At 43.4% G+C, this 13,799-nt stretch overlaps 1 protein-coding gene across 5 annotated transcripts in view; it reads left to right on the plus strand.

The window, feature by feature from the left end:
- Positions 1-12,283, plus strand: part of MKI67 (marker of proliferation Ki-67) — a 66,695-nt gene extending 54,412 nt beyond the window's left edge. For all 5 annotated transcript variants that reach the window (XM_068257536.1, XM_068257535.1, XM_068257538.1 and 2 more), the window contains 3 exons: positions 3,801-3,995; positions 8,357-9,730; positions 11,759-12,283. In XM_068257536.1, coding sequence (XP_068113637.1) covers positions 3,801-3,995; positions 8,357-9,730; positions 11,759-11,874 — 1,685 coding nt within the window. In that variant the 3' untranslated portion in view covers positions 11,875-12,283. The remainder of the gene's footprint in view (positions 1-3,800; positions 3,996-8,356; positions 9,731-11,758) is intronic.
- Positions 12,284-13,799: the final 1,516 nt, after the last annotated feature.

A 13,799-nucleotide genomic window follows, 5' to 3' on the forward strand; every position in this document is an offset into this window, starting at 1 on the left:
AGTGTTTGTTTGTTACATTGTAGATAGATACATTTGTAACTAAACAAGCAAGCACAAGGAGCATTTCTAGCTAAATGCAGCACTAAAATGTCATGTTTAATCCATTCAGTGAATTTCTGCTAAAAAAAAAATCTGGCATAATAGTTTATAAGCTGTAAGCAATCTTTTAAAGCAAAGTTGAAATGCTGGGTGTTAGACCACTTTAAATAAGGTCACATGCATATGATGGTGCATTTTACTCAAATGTACATAAATTACTTTTTTCCTATGTCTCTTACAGGATGCAGTAAAAATCTAAGTAGTTACTCTCCTTATGGGGATTCTGTTCTTCATATATGTTTATTTACTTTAATGATGCCACATTGTGTATCTACGCCCCCTTTGGGACTACGTATAAACCAGGGGTATATACTTATTGTCTGTTTACATGTATGTCAATAGGCTGTATCATACTGCTCTCTTTGCAAATACGGTAAGTGCTCGTAATTAAAAACAAAAAACTTTATAAATAGAAGATAATAGCTGCGCTTTTGTTTGCTTTTGGTATAAAACAATCAACGGGTAATACAACGCCCCCGTCAGGTGGGGACTCACCGGATGGTGCGGCCTTAAAGGGAACCTTAACTGAACGGGGGGTAAAGAGTTTCACTTACCTGGGGCTATTACCAGCCCCCTGCAGCAGTCCTGTGCCCTCGGCGCCGCTCTGGAATCCTCTGGTTCCCCGCTGTCACTTAGTTTCGTTTTTGACGACTCACCAGTCGCCGGCCGCCATGCGTATTATTGGACGCATTCACCAATGCAATTAGCGCTATTGCGGACCACAACGCGTACAAAAATACGCGTTGCCGCATATCTATGCGTGCGGAATGCGGCAACGCGTATTTTTGTACGCGTTGCGGTCCGCAATAGCGCTAATTGCATTGGTGAATGCGTCCAATAATATGCATGGTGGCCGGTGACTGGTGAGTCGTCAAAAACGAAACTAAGTGACAGCGGGGGACCAGAGGATTCCAGAGCGGCGACGAGGGCACAGGACTGCTGCAGGGGGCTGGTAATAGCCCCAGGTAAGTGAAACTCTTTACCCCCCGTTCAGTTAAGGTTCCCTTTAAGGACCCCGATGTCTCGTTTAGGGTATTGGCCATCCCACAGCCACTCTGGCACCTCCCGTCCTTCAGGGACTCAAGTTCATCACCAGCTGTACATAATAAAAATGGAGACTCCTCATCGCGTAAAAGTCTACTTATGGGTATATTCGCTTTTTTTTAGGTTTGCATATACATGCAGAAATCGGTAAAAACGTAAAAAGTTCCAGTAAATGTGCCCAACATGGGATAGTGACCACTCCATATGAGCGATTAGGGATCACGTAAAGCAAAGTAATGCACTTAGCCAGGGTGGGTAGAGCACCCAGGGACTACCTAACAGCCAGTCCACCGATGTCATTCCCGCTATCGGTGCTAATACTGCTCACTGGAAGGAATAAAAACCGCTCCTACGCAAATGCCGCGTCCGACCAGACTTTCGCGCTGACTTCACACCGCGACTCCGCCCAACGTTTTGCTATGGCAAGCCCCTGAGGAGTTGCCATAGCAACAAAACATAAGCACAAACCGAAGCGCAGCTATTCTCTTCTAGTCTGAGTGGTACACACTGAACAGCAGCGCGCCACACCTGTTACATGATAAAGGACTCTGTAGTGTGTATGTGGAGCTTGTACATGGACTTTTGCACAAAATCTTACCTTGACTCACAGTACAATTTCCTTGAGGATTGAGGAGTCCTATATATATATATATATATATATATATATATATATATATATATATATATATATACATATACATATACATATACATATACATATACATATACATATACATATACATATACATATATATATATATATATATATATATATATATATATATATATATATATATATATATATATATATGTGCATGTGCCCGCTGCACAGTGGACGGTGCGCTGGCCCATTCGCCCGTTATCGCTCTCTCCCTCAATGTCTCTGCGTCCCTGCACATGCGCAGAGCGCACGTGGGACACGGGACGCAGAGACTTTAGGGTTTTTTTTTATAGAGGATTGTGCATATTGAATACAGCAGCACACTATTGGTTATTTGGTGCTTGTACATGGACTTTATGCTGTGACTCAATTTAAAAATTTCATGCAAAATTCCTTGAGGATTGAGTAGTCCCTTATATGAGCGCAGTGTTCCAATTGTGATTTCATTAAACATTTATTTCCAAATAAAATATCACCATACATTGTACTAGGGACATAATTGAAACATTGTAATAACCGGGCAAATTGTGTGGGTTTTTTCTATCGTAGCACTTTTCTTTAAAAACTACAATGGCTGAAAAATAAGACCTTTAATTAAAATCCGGCAGCCTGCAAGTTAAGCAGTTATATTTACCCAAGAAGTCCTGTCCTGTGATGCAGTCACTTGACTTGTGCTGCCTAGCCCCGCCTCCCCTTTTTCCCCCCGAAGAAAAACGCCAAGTTATTTACTGTAGTAAATAGCTTGGCGATTTTTCTCTTTGCAGGCTGCTGGATTTTAATTTTCACTTTGGAGGTCCTCTTTAAGTGAAAAGGTCCGCCATATGTTTGCACTTCTATCCGACACATCACTACTTTTATAGGACAATGTTAAACAGGTAAAGAAAGGGGCCACTAGTTTTTAAAGCTACAGCCTTTTAGTACAGTTGCTACCATTTAGTACTTTCACATTGGCTGGTCGACTGACTAACATTCTGGTAACAGTTGTCCATGTGATCAGGCTGTTTTTAGGGCTTAAAGAGACTCTGAAGCGAGAATAAATCGCTTCAGAGCTCATAGTTAGCAGGGGCATGTGTGCCCCTCCTATCGCGCCGCTAAACGGGGGTCCCTTCACCCCCAAACCCACCCCAGCAAACCTTGGTCGTCTGTTGGTCGCAGATTTATTGCTTCCTGGAGGCAGGGCTAACGGCTGCAGCCCTGCCTCCAGTCGCGTCTATCAGCGGCGCATCGCCGCCTCTCCCCCGCCCCTCTCAGTGAAGGAAGACTGAGAGGGGCGGGGGAGAGGCGGAGATACGCGCTGACAGACGCGTGTGGGGCAGGGCTGCGGCGGTTAGCCCTGCCCCAACCAGGAACCGCTCCCCGGCTGTACGGAGGAGATATGGGGGATCAGGGACCCCGTTAAGCCGCGGGATAGCGGCGTTTTAGCAGGGGCACACATGCCCCTGCTATCTGAGGTCTGAAGCGAGATTTATTCTCGCTTCAGACTCTCTTTAAAGCATGTCCGAGATTAAAAATTAACTAACAAGTAACTTGTCTATATATCTTATCTAAAGTTTAGATAGTTTACACAGCGAATCTAGCTGCAAACAGCTTTAATAGAATGATTATTTCTTTCGGTGATGCAATGACAACAGCCATGTTGTTTGTAAACATTACACAGAGGCAGGCTTATCTGTATCTTGAGCACTCAGCCTGTGAAAAAAACCTAATCCCCTCTGCCTCTGAAATCAATGGCTAGTAACACCTCCCCCTCCTGCCCAGACTGAGCTCCCATGAGCCCTTGCTACTGCCAAGGCTCTCTAATTCCCTATAAACTAAATAAACCACACCCACAGGTTTTCAGAGTATTAAAACAAAATATTTGGCTTGAGGAATGCCCTATAAACAGTAGGAAAGGAACACAATTATGCAATGAGTAAAAGTTCACCTCGGACCCACTTTAATTTCTTGGCGTAGGTTCTGGTTAACTTACTTTATTTTATTTTTTTTTTTTTTTTAGTTCCAGAGAAGGAGGAAGTGCCACAAGAAGCACTGGATACAGCAAAATCTGCAAAGAAAACCGTACGCCAGACTAAAACCTCTAGGCAGAGGACAGAAGAGCCAGAGCAGGTGCAGCCATCGGAAGCCAGTACTGTAGCCGAACAGCCAGCCGTCAATTCCAGGAGGGGAAGAAAAGCCACAGCTTCTGCTCAAGGTAAAACTTTGAATTGCCCCGTATAGTATGGTCTTGTTGGTTGCTTTAAAGAGACACTGAATCGAAAGAAAAAAATTAATTGGTTGTGTACTACAGCTAAGAAATAAAACATTAGGAGCAGAGACCTAAGTCTAAAATGGTTTCCAGTACAGGACGTTAAGAAACTTCAGTTTTCTATGCAAAAGAGCCATTGAGCTCCAACATTTAGTCACATAGCTCTGTATTCTGAAGCTTCTAGTGGCTGGCACTGTATTGTTGTTTTCCTGCAGAGGACAGTTCAAAAGTTCACTAGCTTGCTCTGTAAAATCATTTAGAATGCTGAGTAGTGTGTAAACTGCAAATATTAGAGAATGATGCAATATTATAAAAACTATATAACCGAAATTAAAAATGCTACTAATGTTCTAGTAATTATTCGTACTACACATACAATTCATTATATCATAATTTATTTTTTTATTTTTTTTGCTTCAGTGTCTCTTTAAAGAAAATCTGTAATGAAAAAACCTCCCCTGGGGGTACTCACCTCGGATGGGGGAAGCCTCCGGATTCTATTAAGGCTTCTCCCGGAGTGGCGGTAATGTAAATATTTACCTCTTGGCTCCAGCGCAGGCGCAGTATTCACTCTCTGCACGGAGATGGGCGAAAATAGCCGATCTCCGTCGGGCCGCTCTACTGCGCAGGCACATTAGAGCGGACCCGACAGATCGGCTATGGCTGGATAGTGTAATGGTTAAGGGCTCTGACACAGGAGACCAGGGTTCGAATCTCGGCTCTGCCTGTTCAGTAAGCCAGCACCTATTCAGTAGGAGACCTTAGGCAAGTCTCTCTAACACTGCTACTGCCTATAGAGCGCGTCCTAGTGGCTGCAGCACTGGCGCTTTGAGTCCGCCAGGAGAAAAGCGTGATATAAATGTTCTGTCTGAAAACCTTGAGCACACCTGCCTCTTCCATCTCCAAATTAGAAGAAAAGGCCACTACCTAGAGTACAATACTTTAAACCTTGACTAGATGAAGGGGCAAATTGAGAGCCCACTATAATGTAGTATGTTATGATCTGCGTTTGTGTGAAATACTCACAAAGGTGGGTTACCGCTAAGACACCTGTGGACAATGGATGCACCAACGATACAGGTAACCGTGAAATGGAAACACCAAGAAGGATAATCTACACTAAAAGCAGTTTAAAAATGGGAGGTAGTAGTGGACTTGTTCCCTCCCCACCCCCCACTTGATGACTTGAATTGTCTGATTCAAGTAAACTTAATTGTACGCTCCACAATGCAACACGTTTTGCAGGTGTTACCCACTTCATCTTTGGAAGTGTACGTTATTAATTTTGTCTATAAGTGTATGTATGTGCCATTTACTTTTTGGCCACAAGATGGCGCTAGTGAACACATACCTGTTTCATACGAAGTGTTATCTTTTTTTTTTTTTTTTTTTACATTTTGTTGCACTGTGACGGCATCCTGTTTTATGAACGGGAGCTGATCGCGGTCACGTCCATTCATTCCAGGCATTGCGATTGGGTAGAGGACCGCTCGGTCCTCTTCCCCAATCACGGAACACTGACACCCAATGGTAAACTGCAGCGTGCACAGAGCGGCGGCGTGAGCCATTTATTAAAGCGTCCTGTTGCTGTTAACAGGGTAAAACAGGACGTTTTTAATCAGTTTGCTGTTAATTTCAGTTTTCATACATGCAAAAGTGCCATTCGTTGAATCGCACCAGGGATGTGTTTTGAGATTAGTCATAGAGTAGCATAAGCAGTGATCTCATAAATTCGGGCCATACTTGCCCATTGGGAATAGAAGCACTTATAGTTCCCTAGCATAGATGTCCAAATTACATAATGCTCTGGAGTGCAGATTCTTGACATGTTAAACTCCCTAGGGTGTACTACTTTTAGGTCCTTGTATTTTGTCCTTAATTTTTAAACAAGACAAACCATATTCGGTATTTATTAAATATAAAGAGTATAAGGAATCAATGTATTTGTCGTGGTACTGTAAAGGTGCTATACATTACTCTATTTGCAGAATCGATGGCCAGCAAATTCGATCATGTAATCTGCCAGAGATTGTGTATGTACCAAATTCTCTTGGTAGGAGTAAAGGCAAACGCTGGTTTTCTATTTTGCTGCCTGAAAGTTAATTTCTGGGCATGGAAGTGACAGCTTCCGTCTTGTCCGGAATATAGTAAACATCACTGATGAGCAAATTACAGCAAAAACGTTTTTTTTTCCTGGCAGAAGACCACTTCTGAGGGTGGGGGGAGAGATAAAAAAGTTGCATGTATTTTCACTCTGGGACGATTAATAGACTTCTACTGATTAGAGATAGTAAAACATTCAACCTATTTTGTGAATGTTCAAATATAAAATAAAACCTTGGGATACTTAGTTTTTAGGGGTAGGAGGATAAATATAATTCTCATCAGTTTATTTTTCACCTCTGGTTCACTTTAACCCTTTCTGGACCAGCACCCTCTGCCCCCTTAAGGACCAGAGGGTGCTGGTCCAGCAAACCGACGCATCGCCGCAAGTTACCGTCGCTCCTGCCGGACACGCCGCTCTGTCCCCGCCGCAGGCTGCTCTCTCTGCCGTCGCTATGACGGCAGAGCGCTGTGCGCCGGTCAGGCTCCTGACTCTGTCATTCCATGTAAGCCAATGGGAACGGCTTACATGAATGACAGGGCCAGGAGGCAATGAAAACTGCTCCTGCCAGGCTCACAGTGCTCTGCTGTCATAGAGGTGGCAGGGCATCACATTGCGGCGGGGGCAGAGCGGACCGAGCGACAGGGACGGGCGGGGGCGCGCCGTCAATGGGACGTAGAGCTTGCGTCCGGTCAGGACCGCAGCGCCCCCTGCCCGCCGTAGATTCATACTCGCTCGGTCCGCAGGTAGTTAGAGGAGCTGTTAGGTATAGGGTCTCAGAGGAAAAAAACACATCAGTAGCTAAACATTGGCTGTACTTACATAACATATGCATTTCACTGTCCACGTTTGGATTTCACAGAATTTTTATATAGTATTTGCAGAGAATGATGCTCCTGGCAGGTTCCATGTTTGTCTGTCTCTTATGAAGCTAATTGTGATGTCATATCCTCCCTGCTTCCTGATGATTCGACTCTCAAAAAAGATCCTAATGGACAACACTACTGTGCAGTGAATATTAATTAGCCATGTGGCTAGGAACAATAGCGAACCCATGCACTATACTCTAACGGAACATATGCCCCGTGATTTTTCAGTGCTGTGAGTTTAGGCTGCTGCTGTTACAGGCTCATGTTACAGCAGCTTCTAACTTCCCACTGTAAAAGCAGCCTTAGGGCGTGATAGGGAAATGAAGGGAATGACCCAAGGTAGTGCACTGGGGAGAAGAGGCAGCCCCAGAATGCTTTGCAGTATCTGTTATGCGTCCTGCCGGCCTCCTTACAGAGCTTGGGAATAACAGCCTTGCTTTTCAGCACACATCGCAGTAGGAGAGATTTTTAACTTCAGTATTGCCTTTTTGGCTTCCTTCTAAACTGTTTAACACAGGAGAATAGAGGTTTAAATTGGCTTTTGCAGCCGGACAGTTACTCTTTAAAGTGGACCTGAACTCAGAACGTCCTCTCTGCTCTAAAATATACGCAACAGCATAATAACCTTTAAACAAACATTTGTTACAGCTCACACAAATCCTGCAATAAATTTGCAGTGTCTCTACTTCCTGATTCATGGAAGCAGACATATTGTTAACCTCTTGTGCTTTCAAATAGCCTTATCTGCCATAGGCAGTCATGTGACACGGGAGAGATCAGATTACAACTTGTGATTAGTCACAAATGAGGAATTAATCGGGCTAAACTCTCTAAATACATACAGGGTGCATTTCTCTATTTCTTCGGTCTCTAAAAGTTCAGGTCCACTTAAAGCGGACCCAAACCAAACATTTTTTAATTAAAAATATTTAGTTGCACCACTCTGACACATACAAAGATAAATAAACACTCCTTCAAACCTATGATCATTTCAGTGCATGGTTTTCACCCTTCTCTTTTCATAGCTAGGATTATACTGTGGGGGCAGCCATTAGCAATTCCTCCATTGCCAGACACCATCTACTCCACCAGTTTGCCGGAAAAATCCCGGCAATTTGAAAGGAAGGGAGGGGTTCCTCCAATAAATGTAAAATATTTTATATTTGTCATCATGCAGCTGAAAAAAGGCTGCTATTTATTATTATAATTTAGAAAATAGATTTTATTTCTGAAATCTTGTATTTTTAATTTGGGTCCACTTTAACGGTCACTGTTTTAGAGCACATCATTGTTGTCCTGCCAAAATAATAAACTTCTTTTCCTTCCGTTTCTAGATTTTAACGATTCCAGAGCAGAAGAGCCTAAAGTGGAAGCAGGACATAGAGGCCGGTCAAAGCCCAAGAGCTCAGAAGAACATTTGGAGACTGTAGATTCCACCGTTCCTGACCAGGCTAAGAGCCCAGCTGCTAAATCAGTTAAAAGGTCGGCCAAACTTCAGCCTGAACCTCCTACAAATGTACGTGGAAGACGAAACAGAACTGCTCAGGATGGTTCTGCAGAGACCAGCATATCAGAAGTGTCTGAAACTTCAATTGTGGAGGTTGTGCAAAAGCAAACCTCAAGAAGAGGAAGGTCAAAACCTGCAAGAGACAGCAGTGAAGCATCTACAGATGACCAAGAACAGCAAAAGTCCACCACTACTAGTGCCCCAGTCTCCAGGCAGAGGGGTGGAAGAAGAAATCAAGTTAGCACAGACGTGGTTTCACAGGAGAAAACTGAACAACCTGAAGCAAGATCAATACGAGGCAAGAGAAGTTTGCCTAGCAGTGATGAACCATTACCCGAAGTAAAAGGAAAGTCTACAAGAGGCAGAACATCACATACTTCAGACAAGCAGAGTGAAGCAAAATCTGTACAATGGCACCCTCTGCTGACCATTGATGGAAATGTACAAAGCTCAGATGCAGCAGTAGAAACCACTGCTAAGCCTCCAGCTCGTGGTGGCAGAGCTAAAGGAAGAACGAAACCCGAGGCAGAGGCACCTGTACCTGCCAAACGGTCGCGTGCAGAGAAACCTGTTGGCTCTGAAGAAAAAGCTACTTCAGTCATTTCTGAAGCAGTTTCTCCTGCTAAAGGTAGGAGGGGAAGAAAGGCTACAAATCCTCAGGAACCATTAGAGAAAGTCAGCACTTCAGATTCAGACAGCCAGTCTTCAACTCTTGAGAATGATTCTAAAGCTGCAAGTCCAAAGCCTACCAAGAAGCCAGCTTCACTTCCGGCACGGGGACGAAGAACAGCCGCGTCTAAAAAGGAGAGTAGCGCAGTAGAAACTGTTGTTGAAGCTCCCACTTCTAGAGGAAGAAGAGGGGCTGTCTCAAGTAGCACCCCTGCAAAGAATGTAACAGTCCAATCTCCAGTAAAACCTAAAAACCAGAGAAGAGGCGTCTCCCCAAAAGAGAGTAGCAGTGAGAGGGAAGAAAGCACAGCTAAACCAGCCAGGGGTTCAAAAAGAAGAAACCCCAATACAGATGCAATTGGCAAGGAGCCTGAAGCTCCAACCCCAGCCAGCGCAGCTAATCATGTAGACTCAGAGAACGCCCCCGCTGGGCGTGGCAAAAGGAATGCACGGAATACAAAGACCTCAAAAGAGGAAGTAGAGACTGTTGTAGAAAAAGAAGCCGTATCGCCAGCAAAAAGAAGGAAAACAGGTATTTGACAATCAAATGTGGGTACTGGTGGGTGTTTAACTAATGCACTGGTGATTGACTGTTATTAAAGATGCCTTGCAGGTCTAGTCTTGGGTTCATGATTCTGCAGTTTTGTTTGGGATTCATGGTGTGTGTGTGTGTGTGTTTCATTACTATAGGGCAGAGGTGCCCACACTTTGACTTGCTAATTTTTAAAAGTAGCTCACAAGCCGAAAGTGATCTACCTATGTACAATTTTAGGAGCACACTTGTATATACAGAATGGAAAATATAGTGGGGTCGGGATCTACCATGAAGGCCTTGACGATCTGCTATAGGGCTTCTTTACTGCATTTTATTATATGCCACCACAGTGACGTTTTTAAAAAACTTCATTAGTATAGTTGCGTCCCATACTTTCGAGCACCATGCAAATCCAACCATCAGCATAACAGAGCTTGACCTGGATAGCTTCCTCCACCCCCATTGTGAGCTTTCTTCCTACTAGGGATGGCCAATTAGATGCTAACACTTGAATGACGATGCTTACGTGCCTCAGAGAAATCAGAAATGCATATGAATGGCCCAGTCTCACTGTATATAATTTTCATGCAAGCCACATATAAGAGTCTCATTGACCATCTACTGCCACCCTCATTCCTCTCACCAGCTTGTTCGCATTACTGAGGAAAATGTGGTATCCATGTTGGCCCACAATGTGAGTGAAGACTTCATAGTAACTACGTAAAAATGTGCATGCTTGCCAATTGTCACATTTAAATGGAACTGGGAGATACTATAAAAGCAAGCATCAGGTTGACGGCGAGAACTGCACATTGTATGCTTATATTAGGTCGGGCTCTGGCGAAAACTGGGTGCTGCCTGCTGCCATTTTCACACATTCGAATCCCCATAGCCATGCTTGGCTATTGCGATTCGGAGGCACATTTTGCATTCGTACGGGTGCTGCGTCAGTTTTGCAAACAGACGTGGCATGCTAGTGAAAACCTGCCTGTAGGCTACCACTACTTGGCAGTCTGAGTCGTCACATTAGGATGTGCATGCTGGGATAGGTGGCTGAACTCCAGAAATTAGACACTTTCTCAGTGAAAAGGAGTCCTCGCCTTCAACTTCTTTTTCAAAACAAGTATAGGGAGGTGTAAGGCTAGTATATATCTTTACGTTTTTGAATATGATCTTGAAGAGTAATAAGGTAATTATGTTGTGGTTTTTTTTTTTTTTTTTTTGATAAACACATTTTTGTGGTGTAAGTTTGTCTGCATATGCCCCCTATCCCCCCTGTTTTTGTTGATTCATACATAAGGCTAGTATAAAGTATGGTAGTGCTGAACTGATCCACAATGGAGAACTTGGGTTTTGTTTTCTTATTAAACCACCCTTCCTCCCCCTTTATTGCAGCGGTTAAAATGCAAAGCCTGCTCAAATTCAAAAACGGAGCTATTCTAGCTTGTTTGGTTAAAGAGAACCTGAGGCGGGGTTCTTACATCGCAATCCCCATACAGAGGCTGGGTCTGTCTATAGAGCCCAGCCTCTGTTGCTATGTAGCTTCCTCCAAAGCCCCCCCCCCCTGCGTTCTGCGAGACCCCATTAATCACAGCCGCGCTGTCGACACGCAGCGTGTCGCAGTGCGCTGTTTACCTTACTAATGCCAGTCTCGCCGTTCCCCCGCCTCCTGAATCACTCCTGTCCCCGCCCACGTCCCTTCCCTCGCCGCTGATTGGAGAGAAGGGACGCGGGTGGGGACCAGAGCAATTCAGGAGGCGGGGGAGAGCGGAGACTGACATTAGTGAGGTTAACACAGCCGCATAGCGCGGCTGTGTTTCATGGGGTCTCGCAACGCGCAGGGGGGGCTTTGGGGGGAGCTAAATAGCAAGAGGCTGGGCTCTATAGGCAGACCCAGCCTCTGTATGGGGATTGTGTTGTAAGAACCTCGCCTCGGGTTCTCTTTAAGGCAGTATCATCGATTGATGACTTTAAATCTGTATCCACAGTTCTTGTTTCTAACTCTTCCTGTATTGTCTTCCGCAGAGGCAGCTCCCAGCACAAGTCAGACAAGAGGGAAGTCCAAGGAAACAACTAAATTAAATGAGAAGCCAGCAGTAGCGGCAGCAAAGACCAGAACAAGCACACGCAACAGGAAATAGTTCCACAAACCCGTCCACTATCTATATTTGTAAAATAATTTATGAAAAAAAAAAAAACCCATAGTGATAGATCACTTTAAACATTTTTTTAAAATGTGGTTTTAAGATATTCTAGATGTTTTAATTCTGTAACACTGTTTTATTTCAGTGAAATTGTACATTTTTTCTAAATTTTAAGTCCTCTTGTCTTAAACCGCTTAAGCCAATAACTGACTGGACTGGAAATTTGGGGCAGCGCTTTAACAAATTCATATTTTTTTTTTTTTTATTTGAACATGGGTGTATTTGCTATATGTCAGATTGGTGTATATGTTGAATAAATAACCAGTCGTGTTTTTTATATATATATATATTGTCTATTTTTTATCTCTTTTGGTTTATAATAAAATCTTGGAATGATTCTTGTCAACTTGTAATTTCCAGACACTTTAATGTGATAGCTGCAAGATTGTATTTTAATCATTCCAGGTTATATGGCAATTCAATTTGGACTTAAAGGATAGGTGAATTTAACAGCTCCAGTTTTCATATCCTCTCGATACTAGGCGGACTTTACCGCAGCCAGGGTCTTGGGGCAGCGTACTGCTTGATGCAGACATTCTATTTAAATTTGCGTTCTGGGTAGGTCAGGATAGTTAACCTGGAGTTTCTAATTCCACTTATCCTTTAAAATTAAAGATCAGTCTTAAATATGCTTAATGCCACCTATCTTAAGTATTTAATAATTTTTGTAATATATCTACCGATTTGTTGTTTGTTCACAGGTAAGCTGATAGTGTAACATTTTATGTATGTTTAATTTACGAAGTGCTGGGAGATAAGATCACGCTATGCTCTTCACCCTTTGTCTATTATCACAAAATAATGGATACAATTTGTATATTGTCTGAGTTGTGGGTTTTTTGTTTTTCCTGCTTGCTCTTGTGCTCTCGCTTTAGTTCTCTCTCTGGCCTTACTTTGCATTCAGCAGTTATTGATACATTTGTGAAGGGTGACAACCAGGATTTCTTTTCACCCAGGTAACTCCTGTTGTATTTTGAGCCACTATACATACCAAGGATCTGGTATCACATGAATGTTTAAACATAAAGTGCCTCCGCTATTTTTATACATATGATCAGAGTACACTATGGCCGTACCTGGTTGTTAAGGTCTTTTTTCATTTCTTTTGCTTTTGAACAGGGATCCCCCAGCCACTAGTTTGTGATGTCTGGTCACATTGCAGTCTCTCAGAATCTTTTGTTTTTTTGTGGATACACCTGCAATATGTCAGGTATGCAGTCAGTCTTGACACACATACCATTTAATTTTATTGCTAATTAGGTCATATTACCCCTCTACTGAGCATGCTTGACTTGTTATTGGAACAAGACCCCCCCACCCCCCATCATCTAGGACTAGGATCTAACCGTTGTTTCATTTTGGCTCAGTGACCACAGCTTTTAGATGCTTTTCTTCCCTGGGTCCTTCCTAGTGAATCTGTTTTACTAAAGAGAATGAGGATAAGGCTGTATGCTCTTTTCCTGCGGTGCAACTCTTTAATAGACTGCGGCATTCTTTAAGGTACCGCTATGTTTTGGGTTCCAGGTATGGAAATATTACTGCAACAACTATAGCCAGGCCAATCTCCAGCCTCTGCCTCAGTGCAGAGTCTCGAAGCTTTCAGCTGCTGTACCATCATGTCTGAATGGACAAATAGAGCAGCACCTGGTGTAGTCAGTGTTTAACAAGTGCACCGCAGAGGGCGCTATAAGCTGCATTTGGTATTCATCCTATTTTTTGAGGATTTAAACAGATTCTTTTTGTTGTCTTGCAAACCAGATCCAGCCAGAATCTGTTTTAGGTAGATCAGAGGAGGGCTAAAACCTTGGTTGCATTTTTTTAGCTATGTTCCACACGGCAGGCTGTGTTGAGGCTTCACTGCC

This window comes from Hyperolius riggenbachi, chromosome 10 (genome assembly GCF_040937935.1).
Source record: "Hyperolius riggenbachi isolate aHypRig1 chromosome 10, aHypRig1.pri, whole genome shotgun sequence".
Taxonomy (NCBI): Eukaryota; Metazoa; Chordata; class Amphibia; order Anura; family Hyperoliidae; genus Hyperolius; species Hyperolius riggenbachi.